The sequence below is a fragment of the Molossus molossus genome, unplaced genomic scaffold (assembly GCF_014108415.1).
Source record: "Molossus molossus isolate mMolMol1 unplaced genomic scaffold, mMolMol1.p scaffold_m16_p_9, whole genome shotgun sequence".
In the NCBI taxonomy this organism is placed as follows: Eukaryota; Metazoa; Chordata; class Mammalia; order Chiroptera; family Molossidae; genus Molossus; species Molossus molossus.
In genome coordinates, this window is record NW_023425403.1 from 92,174,232 (window position 1) to 92,186,401 (window position 12,170).

The 12,170-nt window shown below is 40.6% G+C and overlaps 1 protein-coding gene across 1 annotated transcript in view; it reads left to right on the forward strand.

Annotated features, from left to right (window-relative positions):
* Window positions 1-12,170, forward strand: part of COG3 (component of oligomeric golgi complex 3) — a 99,268-nt gene that overhangs the window by 76,270 nt on the left and 10,828 nt on the right. Inside the window, exons 21-22 of the mRNA XM_036250385.1 lie at window positions 10,823-10,950; window positions 11,791-11,889. Of these exons, the coding sequence (XP_036106278.1) occupies window positions 10,823-10,950; window positions 11,791-11,889 (227 nt within the window). The remainder of the gene's footprint in view (window positions 1-10,822; window positions 10,951-11,790; window positions 11,890-12,170) is intronic.

A 12,170-nucleotide genomic window follows, 5' to 3' on the forward strand; every position in this document is an offset into this window, starting at 1 on the left:
AAGTTATGGGGACTTCTCTTCCTGGCACTGGAACCCTGAACTGGGAGCCTGGTGTGGGACAGGGACCCCTTGCTCCTCAGGGAGGACTTTCCCAGCTGAAGTATCCTTCTGATTTTTACCTGCACATGTTGGTGTGGGACCAGCCTGTCCGTGCCTCTGCCACTGCTACCAGTCTGGACGTGGCTGCTTTTTAAATTTCGTAGTTGTAGGACTTCCATTCAGCTTGATTTCAGGTGGTTCTGAAGGATTTTTTTCTTGTAGTTTGGTTATAATTTTGGTGTGGTTTTGGGAGGAGGCAAGTACCATGTTTACCTACGCCGCCATCTTGAGCAGAAATCATCCCCCTCCCCCCTTTTTTTTTAATGTATTTATTTTTATATGTATTTTTCTTCATTGATTTTAGAAAGTGAGGGAAGGAGAGGGAGAGAGAGAGATAGAAATATTGATGAAAGAGAACACCAACTGGCTACCTCCTGTATGCCCCCCCACTGGGGATTGGACCCACAACCTGGGCATGTGCCCTGACTGGAAATCGAACTAGTGACCTCCTGGTGCATGAATTGACGCTCAACCACTGAGCCACACTGGGCCGGGCCTCTGCCCATTTTTCAATAGATTGTTTGTTTCCATGAAGTTTTGTTTTCATCCTTGATCTCATTGGTAACCCATTGTTTAATTGCATGCTATTTAGTCTCCATGTATTTGAATGTTTTTTAGTTTTTCTTTTTTCTTTTTTTTTTTTTTTTTATCCTCACCCGAGGACATTTTACCATTTTTTGTTCAGGTAGAGTGGGAGGGAGAGAGAGGAACAGAGAGAGAGAGAGAAACATCGATGTGAAAGGAACACATCGAGTGGCTGCCACCCGCACAACCGACCAGGGCCGGGGACAAACTGCAACCGAGGCACGCGCCCTTAGCGGGAACCGAACCCGGGTCTCTGAGGACCGCAGGCCAACGCTCTAACCGCTGAGCCAAACCAGCCAGGGCAGTTTTTCTTTTTTATAGTGGTTGATTTCTAGTTCCATGCCATTATGATCTGAGAAGATGCTTGATATGATTTTAATCTTCTTGAACTTGTAGAGACTTATTTTTTTTTTCCTTTTTTTTTTTTAATTTTAATTTTGTTACAGATGTTTCTCCTCTTTTACCCCATTGACATCCTCTTCCCCATCCCCCCCCCCCCCCCCCGCCTGGTCCCCGCTTTGTTGTCCATGTCCATTGGTTATGCATACATGCATATAAGTTCTGTGGTTTATCTCTTCCCTTCCTCCACCACCCCCTCTTCTGAGGGTTATCAGTCTGTACCCTACTTCCGTGTTTCTGGGTCTACCCTATTCCTCAGACTGTTATATTCATTATATTCCACAAATAAGTGAGATCATGTGGTATTTGTCTTTTTTTGCTTGGCATGTTTCACTTAGGATAATACTTTCCAGGTCCCTCCGTGTCGTCTCAAAAGATAAGAGATCTTTCTGTCTTACAGCTGCACAGTACTCCATTGTGTATATGTACCACTGCTTTTTTATCCATTCGTCTACTGATGGACACTTGGGCTGTTTTGAGATCTTAGCTATTGTAAATAGGTCTGCTATGAACATGGGGGTACATATATTCTTTCTGATTGGTGTTTCAGGCTTCTTAGGGTATATTCCTAGAAGCGGGATCACTGGCTAAAATGGAAGTTCAATCTTTAATTTTTTGAGGTAACACCGTATTGTTTTCCATAGTGGCTGCACCAGTTTGCATTTCCACCAGCAGTGTATTAGAGTCCCCTTTTCTCCATACCCTCGCCAACACTTGTTTGATGATTTGTTGATGGCAGCCATTCTGACAGGTGTGGGGTGATACCTCATTGTTGTTTTAATTTGCATCTCTCTGATGATTAGTGATGTTGAGCATTTCTTCATATGTCTCTTGGTCATTTATTTGTATGTCCTGTTTGGAGAGGTGTCTATTCAGCTCCTCTGCCCATTTTTTAATTCGGTTCTTTGTCTTCCTTTTGTTGAGTTGTATGAGTACTCTATATATTTTGGAAATTAACCCCTTATCTGATGTATCATTGGCAATGATGTTCTCCCATACAGTGCGTTGCCTTTCCATTTTGATGGTTGTTTATTTTGCTGTGCAGAAGCTTTTGAGTTTGATGTCATCCCATGTGTTCATTTTCTCCTTTGTTTCTGTTGCCTTAGGTGATGTATCAGTGAAAACTCTGCTGCGTATGATGTCGAAATTTTGTTGCCTACATTTTCTTCTAGAATTTTTATGGATTCATGAGTCACATTTAAGTCTTTTATCCATTTTGAGTTTATTTTTTGTGTATGGTGTAAGTTGATGGCCTAGTTTCATTTTTTTGCATGTAGCTGTCCAATTTTCCCACCACCATTTATTAAAGAGGCTGTCTTTACTCCACTGTATGCTATTGCCACCTTTGTCAAATATTAATTGAGCATATTGCCTTGGGTCCATTTCTGGGTTCTCTGTTCTGTTCCACTGGTCTATACGCCTGTTCTTGTGCCAGTACCAGCCTGTTTTGATTACAGTCGCTTTGTAGTATAACCTGATATCTGATATTGTGATCCCACCTGCTTTGTCCTTTTTTTTCAAGATTGATGTGGCTATTCGGGGGTCTTTTTTGGTTCCATCTGAACTTTTGAAGTATTTGTTCTAGTTCTGTGAAATATGTTGTTGGTATTTTGATGGGGAATGCATTGAATCTATAGATTGCTTTGGGTAATATGGACATTTTAATGATGTTTATTCTCCCAATCCATGAACAGGGTATGTGCTTCCACTGTTTTATATCTTCCTCTATTTCTTTTTTCAATGTCCTGTAGTTTTCTGCAAATAGATCCTTTACTTCTTTGGTAAATGGGATTTTTTTTTAGTTTCTCTTTCTGTGAGTTCATCATTGGTGTATAAGAATGCCGTCGAGCCCTGGCCGGTTTGGCTCAGCGGTTGGAGCGTCGGCCTGCGGTACAGAGAGACCCGGGTTCGGTTCCCGCTAAGGGCACGTACCTTGGTTGCAGTTTGTCCCCGGCCCTGGTTGGTCGTGCGGTTGGCAGCCACTCGATGTGTCCCTTCACATTGATGTTTCTCTCTCTCTCTCTTCCTCTCTCTCCCTCCCGCTCTATCTGAACAAAAAATGGAAAAATGTCCACGGGTGAGGATAAAAAAAAAAAAGAATGCCATCCATTTCTTGATGTTAATTTTGTATCCTGCTACTTTGCCAAATTCACTTATTAAGTCTAGTAAATTTTTGATGGAGTCTTCAGTGTTTTCTATGTATAATATCATGTCATCTGCAAGTAATGACAGTTTTACTTTCTTCTTTCCCATGTGGATCCCTTTTATTTTTTTCTTCATGTCTGATTGCTGTGGCTAAGATTCCAGGAGAATGTTAAATAAGAGTGGCAAAAGTGGACATCCCTGTCTTGTTCCTGTTCTTAACGGAAATATTTTTAGTTTCTGCCCATTCAGTATGATGTTGGCTGTAGGTCTTTCATATATGGCCTTTATTATGTCGAGATATGATCCCTCTATTCCCACATTGCTGAGCGTTTTTATCAGAAATGGATGCTGGATTTTGTCGAATGCTTTTTCAGTGTCTATTGATAATGATCATGTGGTTTTTATTCTTCATTTTGTTTATGTGGTGTATCACATTTATTGATTTGCGATTATTGTACCAGCCTTGCATCCCTGGGATGAATCCCACTTGGTCATGGTGAAAAAATTTTTTGATGTATTGCTGGATTCGATTTGCTAGTATTTTGGCGTCAGGGATATTGGCCTGTAGTTTTCCTTCTTTGTAGTGTCTTTTTCTGGTTTTGGAATTAGAATTATGCTCGCCTCATAGAACGAGTTTGGAAGTCTTCCTTCTTGAATTTTTTGAAATAGTTTGAGGAGAATGGGTATTACTTCTTCTTTGTATGTTCGGTAAAACTCCCCCGTGAAGCCATCTGGGCCTGGGCTTTTGTTTGCTGGGAGAGTCTTGATTACCTCTTCGGTTTCCTTAGTTATTATCAGTCTGTTCAAGTTTTTTATCTCTTCCCAGTCCAGTTTTGGGAGACTGTGTATTTCTAGAAATTTGTCCATTTTGCTTAGATTGTCAAATTTGTTGTCATATAATTGTTCATAGTAGCTGTTAACGATCTTTTGTATTTCTGTGGTGTCGGTTGTTACTTCTCCTCTTTCATTACTGATTTTGTGCATTTGGGTTCTCTCTCTTTGTTTCTTGTTGAGTCTAGCTAAGGGCCCATCAATCTTGTTTATCTTTTCGACAAACCAGCTCTTTGTTTCATTGATCCTTTGAATTGTTTTTTTGGTCTCTATGTCATTTATTTCTGCTCTGATCTTTACTATTTCCTTCCTTCTACTTGCTCTGGGGTTTTCCTTTTGTTCGCTTTCTAATTCTTTAAGTTGTGAGGCTAAACAGTCAATTAGAAATTTTTCTTGTTTCTTGAGGTTGACCTGTAGTGCTATGAACTTCCCTCTCAGAACTGCTCTTGCTGCATCCCATAGATTTTGTGTTGTTGTGTGTTCATTTTCATTGGTTTCCAGGAAGTTTTTACTTTCTTTCTTGATCTTAATGGTCACCCAATCATTGTTTAATAACATGCTATTTAGCCTCCATGTGTTCAAATGTCTTAGCATGTTTTTGTTGCAATTGATTTCTAGTTTCATGCCATTGTGATCTGAGAAGATGCTTGATATGATTTAAATCTTCTTGAACTTGTAGAGATTTAGTTTGTGTCCTAACATGTGGTCTGTCTTTGAGAATGTCCCATGTGCACTTGAGAAGAATGTGAATTCTGCGGTTTTGGGGTGTAATTCTCTGTAGATATATATTAAATCCATTTGGTCTAGTGCTTCATTTAGAGTCTTTGTGTCCTTGCTAATTTTTTGTCCAGAGGATCTATCCAGTGGTGTCAATGGGGTGTTAAAGTCCCCTGCTATGATTGAATTGCTGTTGATTTCTCCTTTGAAGTCCTCCAGAAGATTTTTAATATATTTTGGTGCTCCTATATTGGGTGCATATATGTTTATCAAGGTTATATCTTCCTGTTGGATAGATTCTTTCAATATTATGTAGTGGCCTTCTTTGTTTCTAGTTATGGCGTTCATTTTGAAATCTATTTTATCAGATATGAGTATAGCTACCCCAGCTTTTTTTTTTATTTTTTTATTTTTATTTATTTATTTTTTTATCCTCACCCGAGGACATTTTTCCATTTTTTGTTCAGATAGAGTGGGGGGGGGGGCGGGGAGAGAGAGGAACAGAGAGAGAGAGAGAGAGAGAGAGAGAAACATCGATGTGAAAGGGACACATCGAGTGGCTGCCACCCACACAACCGACCAGGGCCGGGGACAAACTGCCACCGAGGTACGCGCCCTTAGCGGGAACCGAACCCGGGTCTCTCAGGACCGCAGGCCGACGCTGTAACCGCTGAGCCAAACCGACCAGGGCCCAGCTTTTTTTTTGCTATCTGTTTGCTTGGAAGATTTTTTCCCATCCCTTCACTTTCAACTTATGTGAGTCTTTTGTTGTGAGGTGGGTCTCTTGTAAACAACATATAGATGAGTCATGCTTTCTTATCCAATCAGCTACTCTGTCTTTTTATAGGAGCATTCAATCCATTTACATTTAAGGTGATTATTGATACGTACTTATTTATTGCCATTTTTGTTTAGTGTGGTTCTATTTTTCTTCCTATTTCTTCTAATAACAGCAGTCTTTTTAACATTTCTTGCAGTGCTTATTTGGTGCTGATGTATTCCCTTATCCTTTTTTTGTCTGGGAAGCTCTTTATTTGACCTTCTGTTTTGAATGATAGCCTTGCTGGGTAGAGTAGTCTTGGATTCAGATCCTTGTTTTTCATGACCTCGATTACTTTATGTCATTCCCTTGTGGCCTGTAGTGTTTCTTGTGAGAAGTCAGCTGAGAGCCTTATGGGGTTTCCTTTGTAGTAACCTGTTTCTTATCTCTTGCTGCTTTTAGGATTCTCTCTTTGTCTTTAATTTTTGGCATTTTGATTACTATGTGTCTTGATGTGGGCCTTTTTGGGTTCTTCTTACTTGGGGCTCTCTGTGCTTTTTGAACTTGAATGCCTTCTTCCTTCTCCAGATTAGGGAAGTTTTCTGTCACTATTTCTTTGAAAATATTCTCTGACCCTTGGTTATTTTCTTCTTCGGGGACTCCTATGATGCGAATATTATTACGTTTCCAGTTGTCCCACAGTTCTCTTAAGCTGTCTTCCTGTTTTTTAATCATTTTTTTCCTTTTAGTTTTCTGATTGTTTGATTTTTTCTACCCTGTCTTTTAATTCGCTGATCCGGTCCTCAGCTTCTTCTACTCTGCTCTTTAGACCTTCCAATGTGTTCTTTATTTCTGATATGTCACTCTATCTCTTCTTGGTGGTTTTTAATTTCCATTTAGTTTATTTTTAGCATCTCTATGTCCTTACTCATGCTGTTGAGCTTCCTCAAGATCATGGCTCTGAATTCTAGCTATGTTAACTTGCCTAACTGCTCCACATTGATATTATCTTCGGTGGAGGTCTCTTGTTCTTTCATTTGGCTTTTGTTTCTGTGTTTCACCATTTTGGCTATCACAGTGGGGTTTGGAGCCTGCCAAGTTTTCCCTGTGGGTATTGGTGTTCTGCTATTTGTGGCTCCCTCTCCTGGGTTTAGATGAGCGAGGGAGGACCCACTTTAAACACCACTGTCAAGTCTTAACATTCCTGGTTAGAGTTGCTAGCCCAGGAATGGTACTGTTATCCTCTAGCTTTGTGCCTGGAGGCTAGCAGTCCAGGTTACTTGAAGAGTTTTGGGTTGTCAGTTGATTGAAAAACTCCCTCAGGTGCTCAGCATAAGGGTATTTCCAGAGGTTGGGGCCGATGCTGTTTTTCAGTTAGCCTCAATTTGTATTTCAGTGGCCCACAGAGTGGGGGCTGAATCTTCGAGGGAGGGGCTGCTGCCTCTCCCCAGTGCCCTGGGAAGGAGCAGTATGGCCACCGTCTTGCATGGCTGCAACTCAGCAAAAGCTTTGAGCACCCTCCAAATCCTTAGTGTCCCCACACAGTTCCAGTCCATTCTGCCCTCCCTCTGTCGGATCCCAAGGTGAGTGGTTGTGGCTTTGCGCTGTGCAGCCGCTTGGGACTTTAACCCGAGGGCACCACTTACAGGTAAGGCTGCTGCCGAGCTGCCGACCGTGGGCTCCCAGCCCCCGTTTCACACCTTCACAATTCTACCAGGATCGAGTCAGTGTCCCTGGTTATATGGTCCTCCCAAGCTGCTTTTCTGTTGCTTTTTCCCGTCGATTTGTCTGTGTTTTAGTTGTAATTCCAGTTTGGTCCTGGGTTATGGTCTGTGTAGCTTCCATTCACTCCACCGCCATTTTTTAATCCTCTGAGACTTGTTTTGTGTTCTAAGATGTGGTCTATTTTTTTTTAGAAAGTTCCGTATGCAATTGAGAAAAATGTATATTCTGCTGCTTTGGGATGAAATTCTCTGTAAATATAAATTAAATCCATTAGGTCTCGTGTATCATTTAATGTCTCTGTGTTCCTGTTGATTTTTAGTTTGGAATATCTATGCATTGATGATAGTGGGGTGTTAAAATCCCTTGCTATGACAGTATTGCTGTCAATCTCACCATTAAAAGCCACCGAGTTTTTTTATATATATATATTTAAGTGCTCCTATATTGGGTGCATGTATGTTCATAAGGATTATATCCGCTTGTTGGATTGATGCTTTTAGTGTTATGTAGTGACATTCTTTGTCCCTTTTTATGACATTTGTTTTGAAGTCTGTTGTGATAGAATTAAGTATTGCTACTTCAGCTTTTTTTGTTTCTATTTGCATGAAGTATGTTTTTCTATCCCTTCACTTTCACCGTGTGTGAATCTTTTATTCTGAGGTAGGTCTTATATATTGGTTTAAAAAAAATCCATTTAGCTACCATATATCTTTTAATTGCAACATTTTATTCATTTACCCTTAAGTTTATTATTGCTATGTACTTATTTATTGCCAATTTTTTTTCTTTTTTAATTTTTTTCTTTTTAATCCTCACCCGAGGACATTTTTCCATTTTTTGTTCAGATAGAGTGGGAGAGAGAGAGAGAGAGAGAAACATCGACGTGAAAGGGACACATCGAGTGGATGCCACCCGCACAACCCAACCAGGGCCGGGGACAAATTGCAACCGAGGTATGTGCCCTTAGCGGGAACCAAACCCGGGTCTCTCTGGACTGTAGGCCGATGCTCTAACTGCTGAGCCAAACTGGCCAGGGCCATTTCTTTTTCCTTTATTTCTATGTTTCTTTGTTTCTATATTTCTTCTTCTTCTTAAAGCAGTCCTTAAGCATTTCTTGCAATGCTGGTTTGGTGATACTTAAGTCTTTTACCTTTCTTTTGTTTGGGAAACTATTTCACTTTTAATTTTAAAGGATAGCCTCGTTGGATAGAGCAGTCTTGTTTGCAGGCTCTTGCTTTTCATTACTTTGAATACTTTGTGTCATTCCCTCTGGCCTTAAGTGTTTCTCTTGAGAAATCTGCTGACAGTCTTATGGGGACTCCTTTGTAGGTAACTGTCTTTATCTTTGTCTTTAGCCTTGGCCATTTTAAATATGATATGTCTTGGTATGGGTCTGTTTGGCTTCATTTTGATTGGGATTCTCTATACTTCCTGAACTTGTGTGTCTTTTTCTTTCACCAGGTTAGGGACATTTTCTGTGATTATTTGTTCAAACGGGTTCTTTATTCCTTATTCACTTTCTTTTTCTTCTGGTACCCCCATGATATGGATGTTGTTACATTCCATATTGTCCTAGAGTTCCCTTAAATTATCCTTATTTTTTAAAAATCTGTTTTTCTTTTCGTTGCTCTGATTGGGTGTTTTTTTCTCCTTGTCTTCAAGTCACTGATTTGATCCTCTGCTTCATCCAGCCTATTTTTAATTCCTTAGAGTGTATTCTTTATGTCAGATATGGTATTCTTCATTTCCAACTGGTTCTTAGAGTTTCTATGCACGTTTTCATGTTGATGTAGTTCCCACTGAGTTCCTTCTAGTTCTCACTAAGTTGTATGACCATCCTTATGACCATTATTTTGAACTCTTGTTTCTGATAAATTGCTTGGCTCTATTTCATTTAGTTCTTTTTGTAGAGATTTTTTCTTTTCTTTCATTTGAGGGTTGTGTCTTTGTCACCCCATTTTAGTGGTCTTTTTGTCATTGTTTCTATGTATTAGATAGAACTGCTATGACTCCAAGTCTTTGTGGGGTGGAGTGTTTTGTGCAATGCAGTGGTTAAGTCTCCTTGATCTCCTGAGGAGATACTCTAGGAATGTTCCTTGTGTGGGTTATGTGTTCCCTCCTGTTGTAATTGGGAGCTGATTGCTGTTGGTCTATTAATAGGTGGGATTGACTTTTGCCCCAGGAAATGAGTTTAGTAGGACAGGGCCAGCAGGATTTGGGAATGCAAATCCAATCCACCATTTGAAATGTGTGGCACAGGCCCTTCGCCCTTGAGAGGGGAGCTAGCTACTCTCCTTCTAGCGTGGTGGTGCCCTACAGAGATCCTGAAGGAAGGCTTTGAGGGGGTCATGCCAGATGTCCCATTTCTGAGTTGTGTCCCCTTTTCCCTGTGAGGTTGCACCTGTGGGGTTGGAGGAATAGATCAAGGCTGCCCCCTCTGCTTGCGGTGGCACTGGCCCTTGGGAAGGGAGAGAGCTCTCACCCACTTCTCTCTCTGTGACTCCTGTCAGAGGCCCTGCTGGAGGCCCCTGAGAGTGTCTCTTCAGATGTCTCAGTTCTGAGCTATACTTCCTTCCCCCCTGTGGGACTGCACTTGGCAGGTGGTGCCAGTGGATTTTGGAGATGCAAATCCAGGCAGCCTTTTTTTGGAGGTCGTGCAGGCTCTTGGCCCTCAGGAGGGGAGCTAGCTGCTTGCTTTCTAGCTCACCAGTGCCCCACCAGAGCTCCTGAGGGGATCTGAAGGGAGGCTCTGAGGGGATCACACCAGATGTCCCAGTTCTGAGTTGTCCACTTTTCCATCCCAGGCTTCACCTGCAGGAAGGTTCCTGTGTGGTTGGAGGAATTGATTAAGGCTGCCCCTTCTGCTTACGGTAATAGTTTTGCTAATTTTTTTTTTTTAATCCTTACCTGAGGACATTTTTCCATTTATCCTTACATTAGGAGGGAGAGAGAGACACAGAGAGTGAGAGAGACAGAGAGACACCGACTGGTTGCCTCCTGTGCGATCCTAACCAGGGCCGGGGACGAACCCCAACCGAGGTACGTGCCCTTGGTCGGAATTGAACCTGGGTCTCATTGGTTTGTGGGCTGACGCTCTAAGCGCTAAGCCAAACCGGCCAGGGCATTTTGCTAAATTTTTAATGAGTTGCAAGTCATCAGTTTCTCCAAATTATTCTGACGTTGAAAGTTAATACGAAAATTTAAAATTAATATATGGATCTGGTCATTGGAAGATCACTTTGTTCAGAGTAGCTTCTATGAGGTGACAGATAAAATTCAGTGATTATTACTTTAGTAAAGTTGAATCTCCAAAAGTTGACCCATCATAATAACCCTCCGTGTGCATTTTTCAAAGACAAAATCCTATCGGAGTTCATTATGTATTCCTTCTTTCTCTTCTGTGCACCTCACCTGGAGATGAGAACTCACTATTCTAATGGTCTCGCCAGGCACCAGAGTCCTTTATTTTGTTGTTTTTCTCCCCCTTTATTCCCCTCTGAATTAAAATGGAAATGTTTCTTCTCTTTTTCTTTGACACTAATAAGGTTAGTTTCTTTCCAGCAAAGGTCAGTGACCTCGTGGCAAGTGTCTACAAGACAATAAAAGCTAAGCTGCCTCTGACCTTGAGAAGTATGTCACTGTACCTATCCAATAAAGATACTGAGTTCATCTTGTTTAAACCTGTTCGGGTGAGTATCGTGATAATTTATTTGAATGTTGGCCAGTCTCTTCAAGTGTTCTGGACTTGTCTGCTATTTCCCTCTTACTGTAGATACTTAAAAATAGTATACGTCTTCCTGTTGGTATACTATTCTGGTGAAGGTGATAATTAATCACTGGGATTCTTAAATGGCTTACAAAGCTGGCATTTGTCTGATTATACCTTTTTTCCCCACCCTCACTTTGTCTTAAGTACCTTTGGCGTTAAGTTTCTTTCTACCTAAAAGTAGAAATTAGATAGATGATAGATAGATGGATGGATGGATGGAAATTAGATAGATGATAGATAGATGGATGGATGGATGGATGGATGGATGATAGCTAGACAGACCAACCCTCACATTGGATGTGAGTGGCCCAACACTTCACAGAGCAGCCTTTCAGAAATTATGCCCATGTTATTGGTGAGTAGTGGAAATAAATGGCTTGCAGCAGCCACTAAGGTATTAAACGTCAGAGCAAATTTAGAAGTCATAACTTCCAGCTCTATGTTGGTTGATTTTTAAAGTACATTTTGTGTCTGGGAACTTTATTATCTTTTGTGTAAGAAATTGCTGCTGAAGACTCTCTGGGGGAACAGGACTTGCTATGGTTCGGTTTTTCCAGGAGCTGTTACAGTCTTAGTCGGGTTGTGCTAGCATGTGAAATAATAAGTGCAAACTATGTCTTTGGTATCCCATGAAAGATGCATTTCCTCCACTCATTTTGGCAATTATCATTATGATTTAACATTCTCAGTGCTTCATTTTAAAATGACTGTATATATTTTTAGTGACTCATTTAATATGATTATCTCTTCTCTTTCTAAGAATAATGTTCAGCAAGTCTTCCAGAAGCTCCATGTTTTGTTGAAGGAAGAGTTCAGTCCTGAAGATATCCACATCATTGCTTGTCCTACTATGGAACAGGTAATCCATAGTCTGAAGAGCCTTATTATTTTTATAACCTCTTAGTTGTTTCACATGAGTAATGTCTTTGAGTAACTATGTTTTTAGTTTTAATTTTTAAAATTATACAATATTTTATTCTGATGAGCAAGAGTTCAAATTCAAACTTTGTCAAATTTCTGGTGATGGTTTTAGAATTTTCAATTGCTTTTTAATCCTTCCTAATATTTAAAGTTGCTGTGTTTAAGATGAATGAACTGTTTATGAAAATTCAAATAGTGGTATTTAGGTTGCTGAATAAT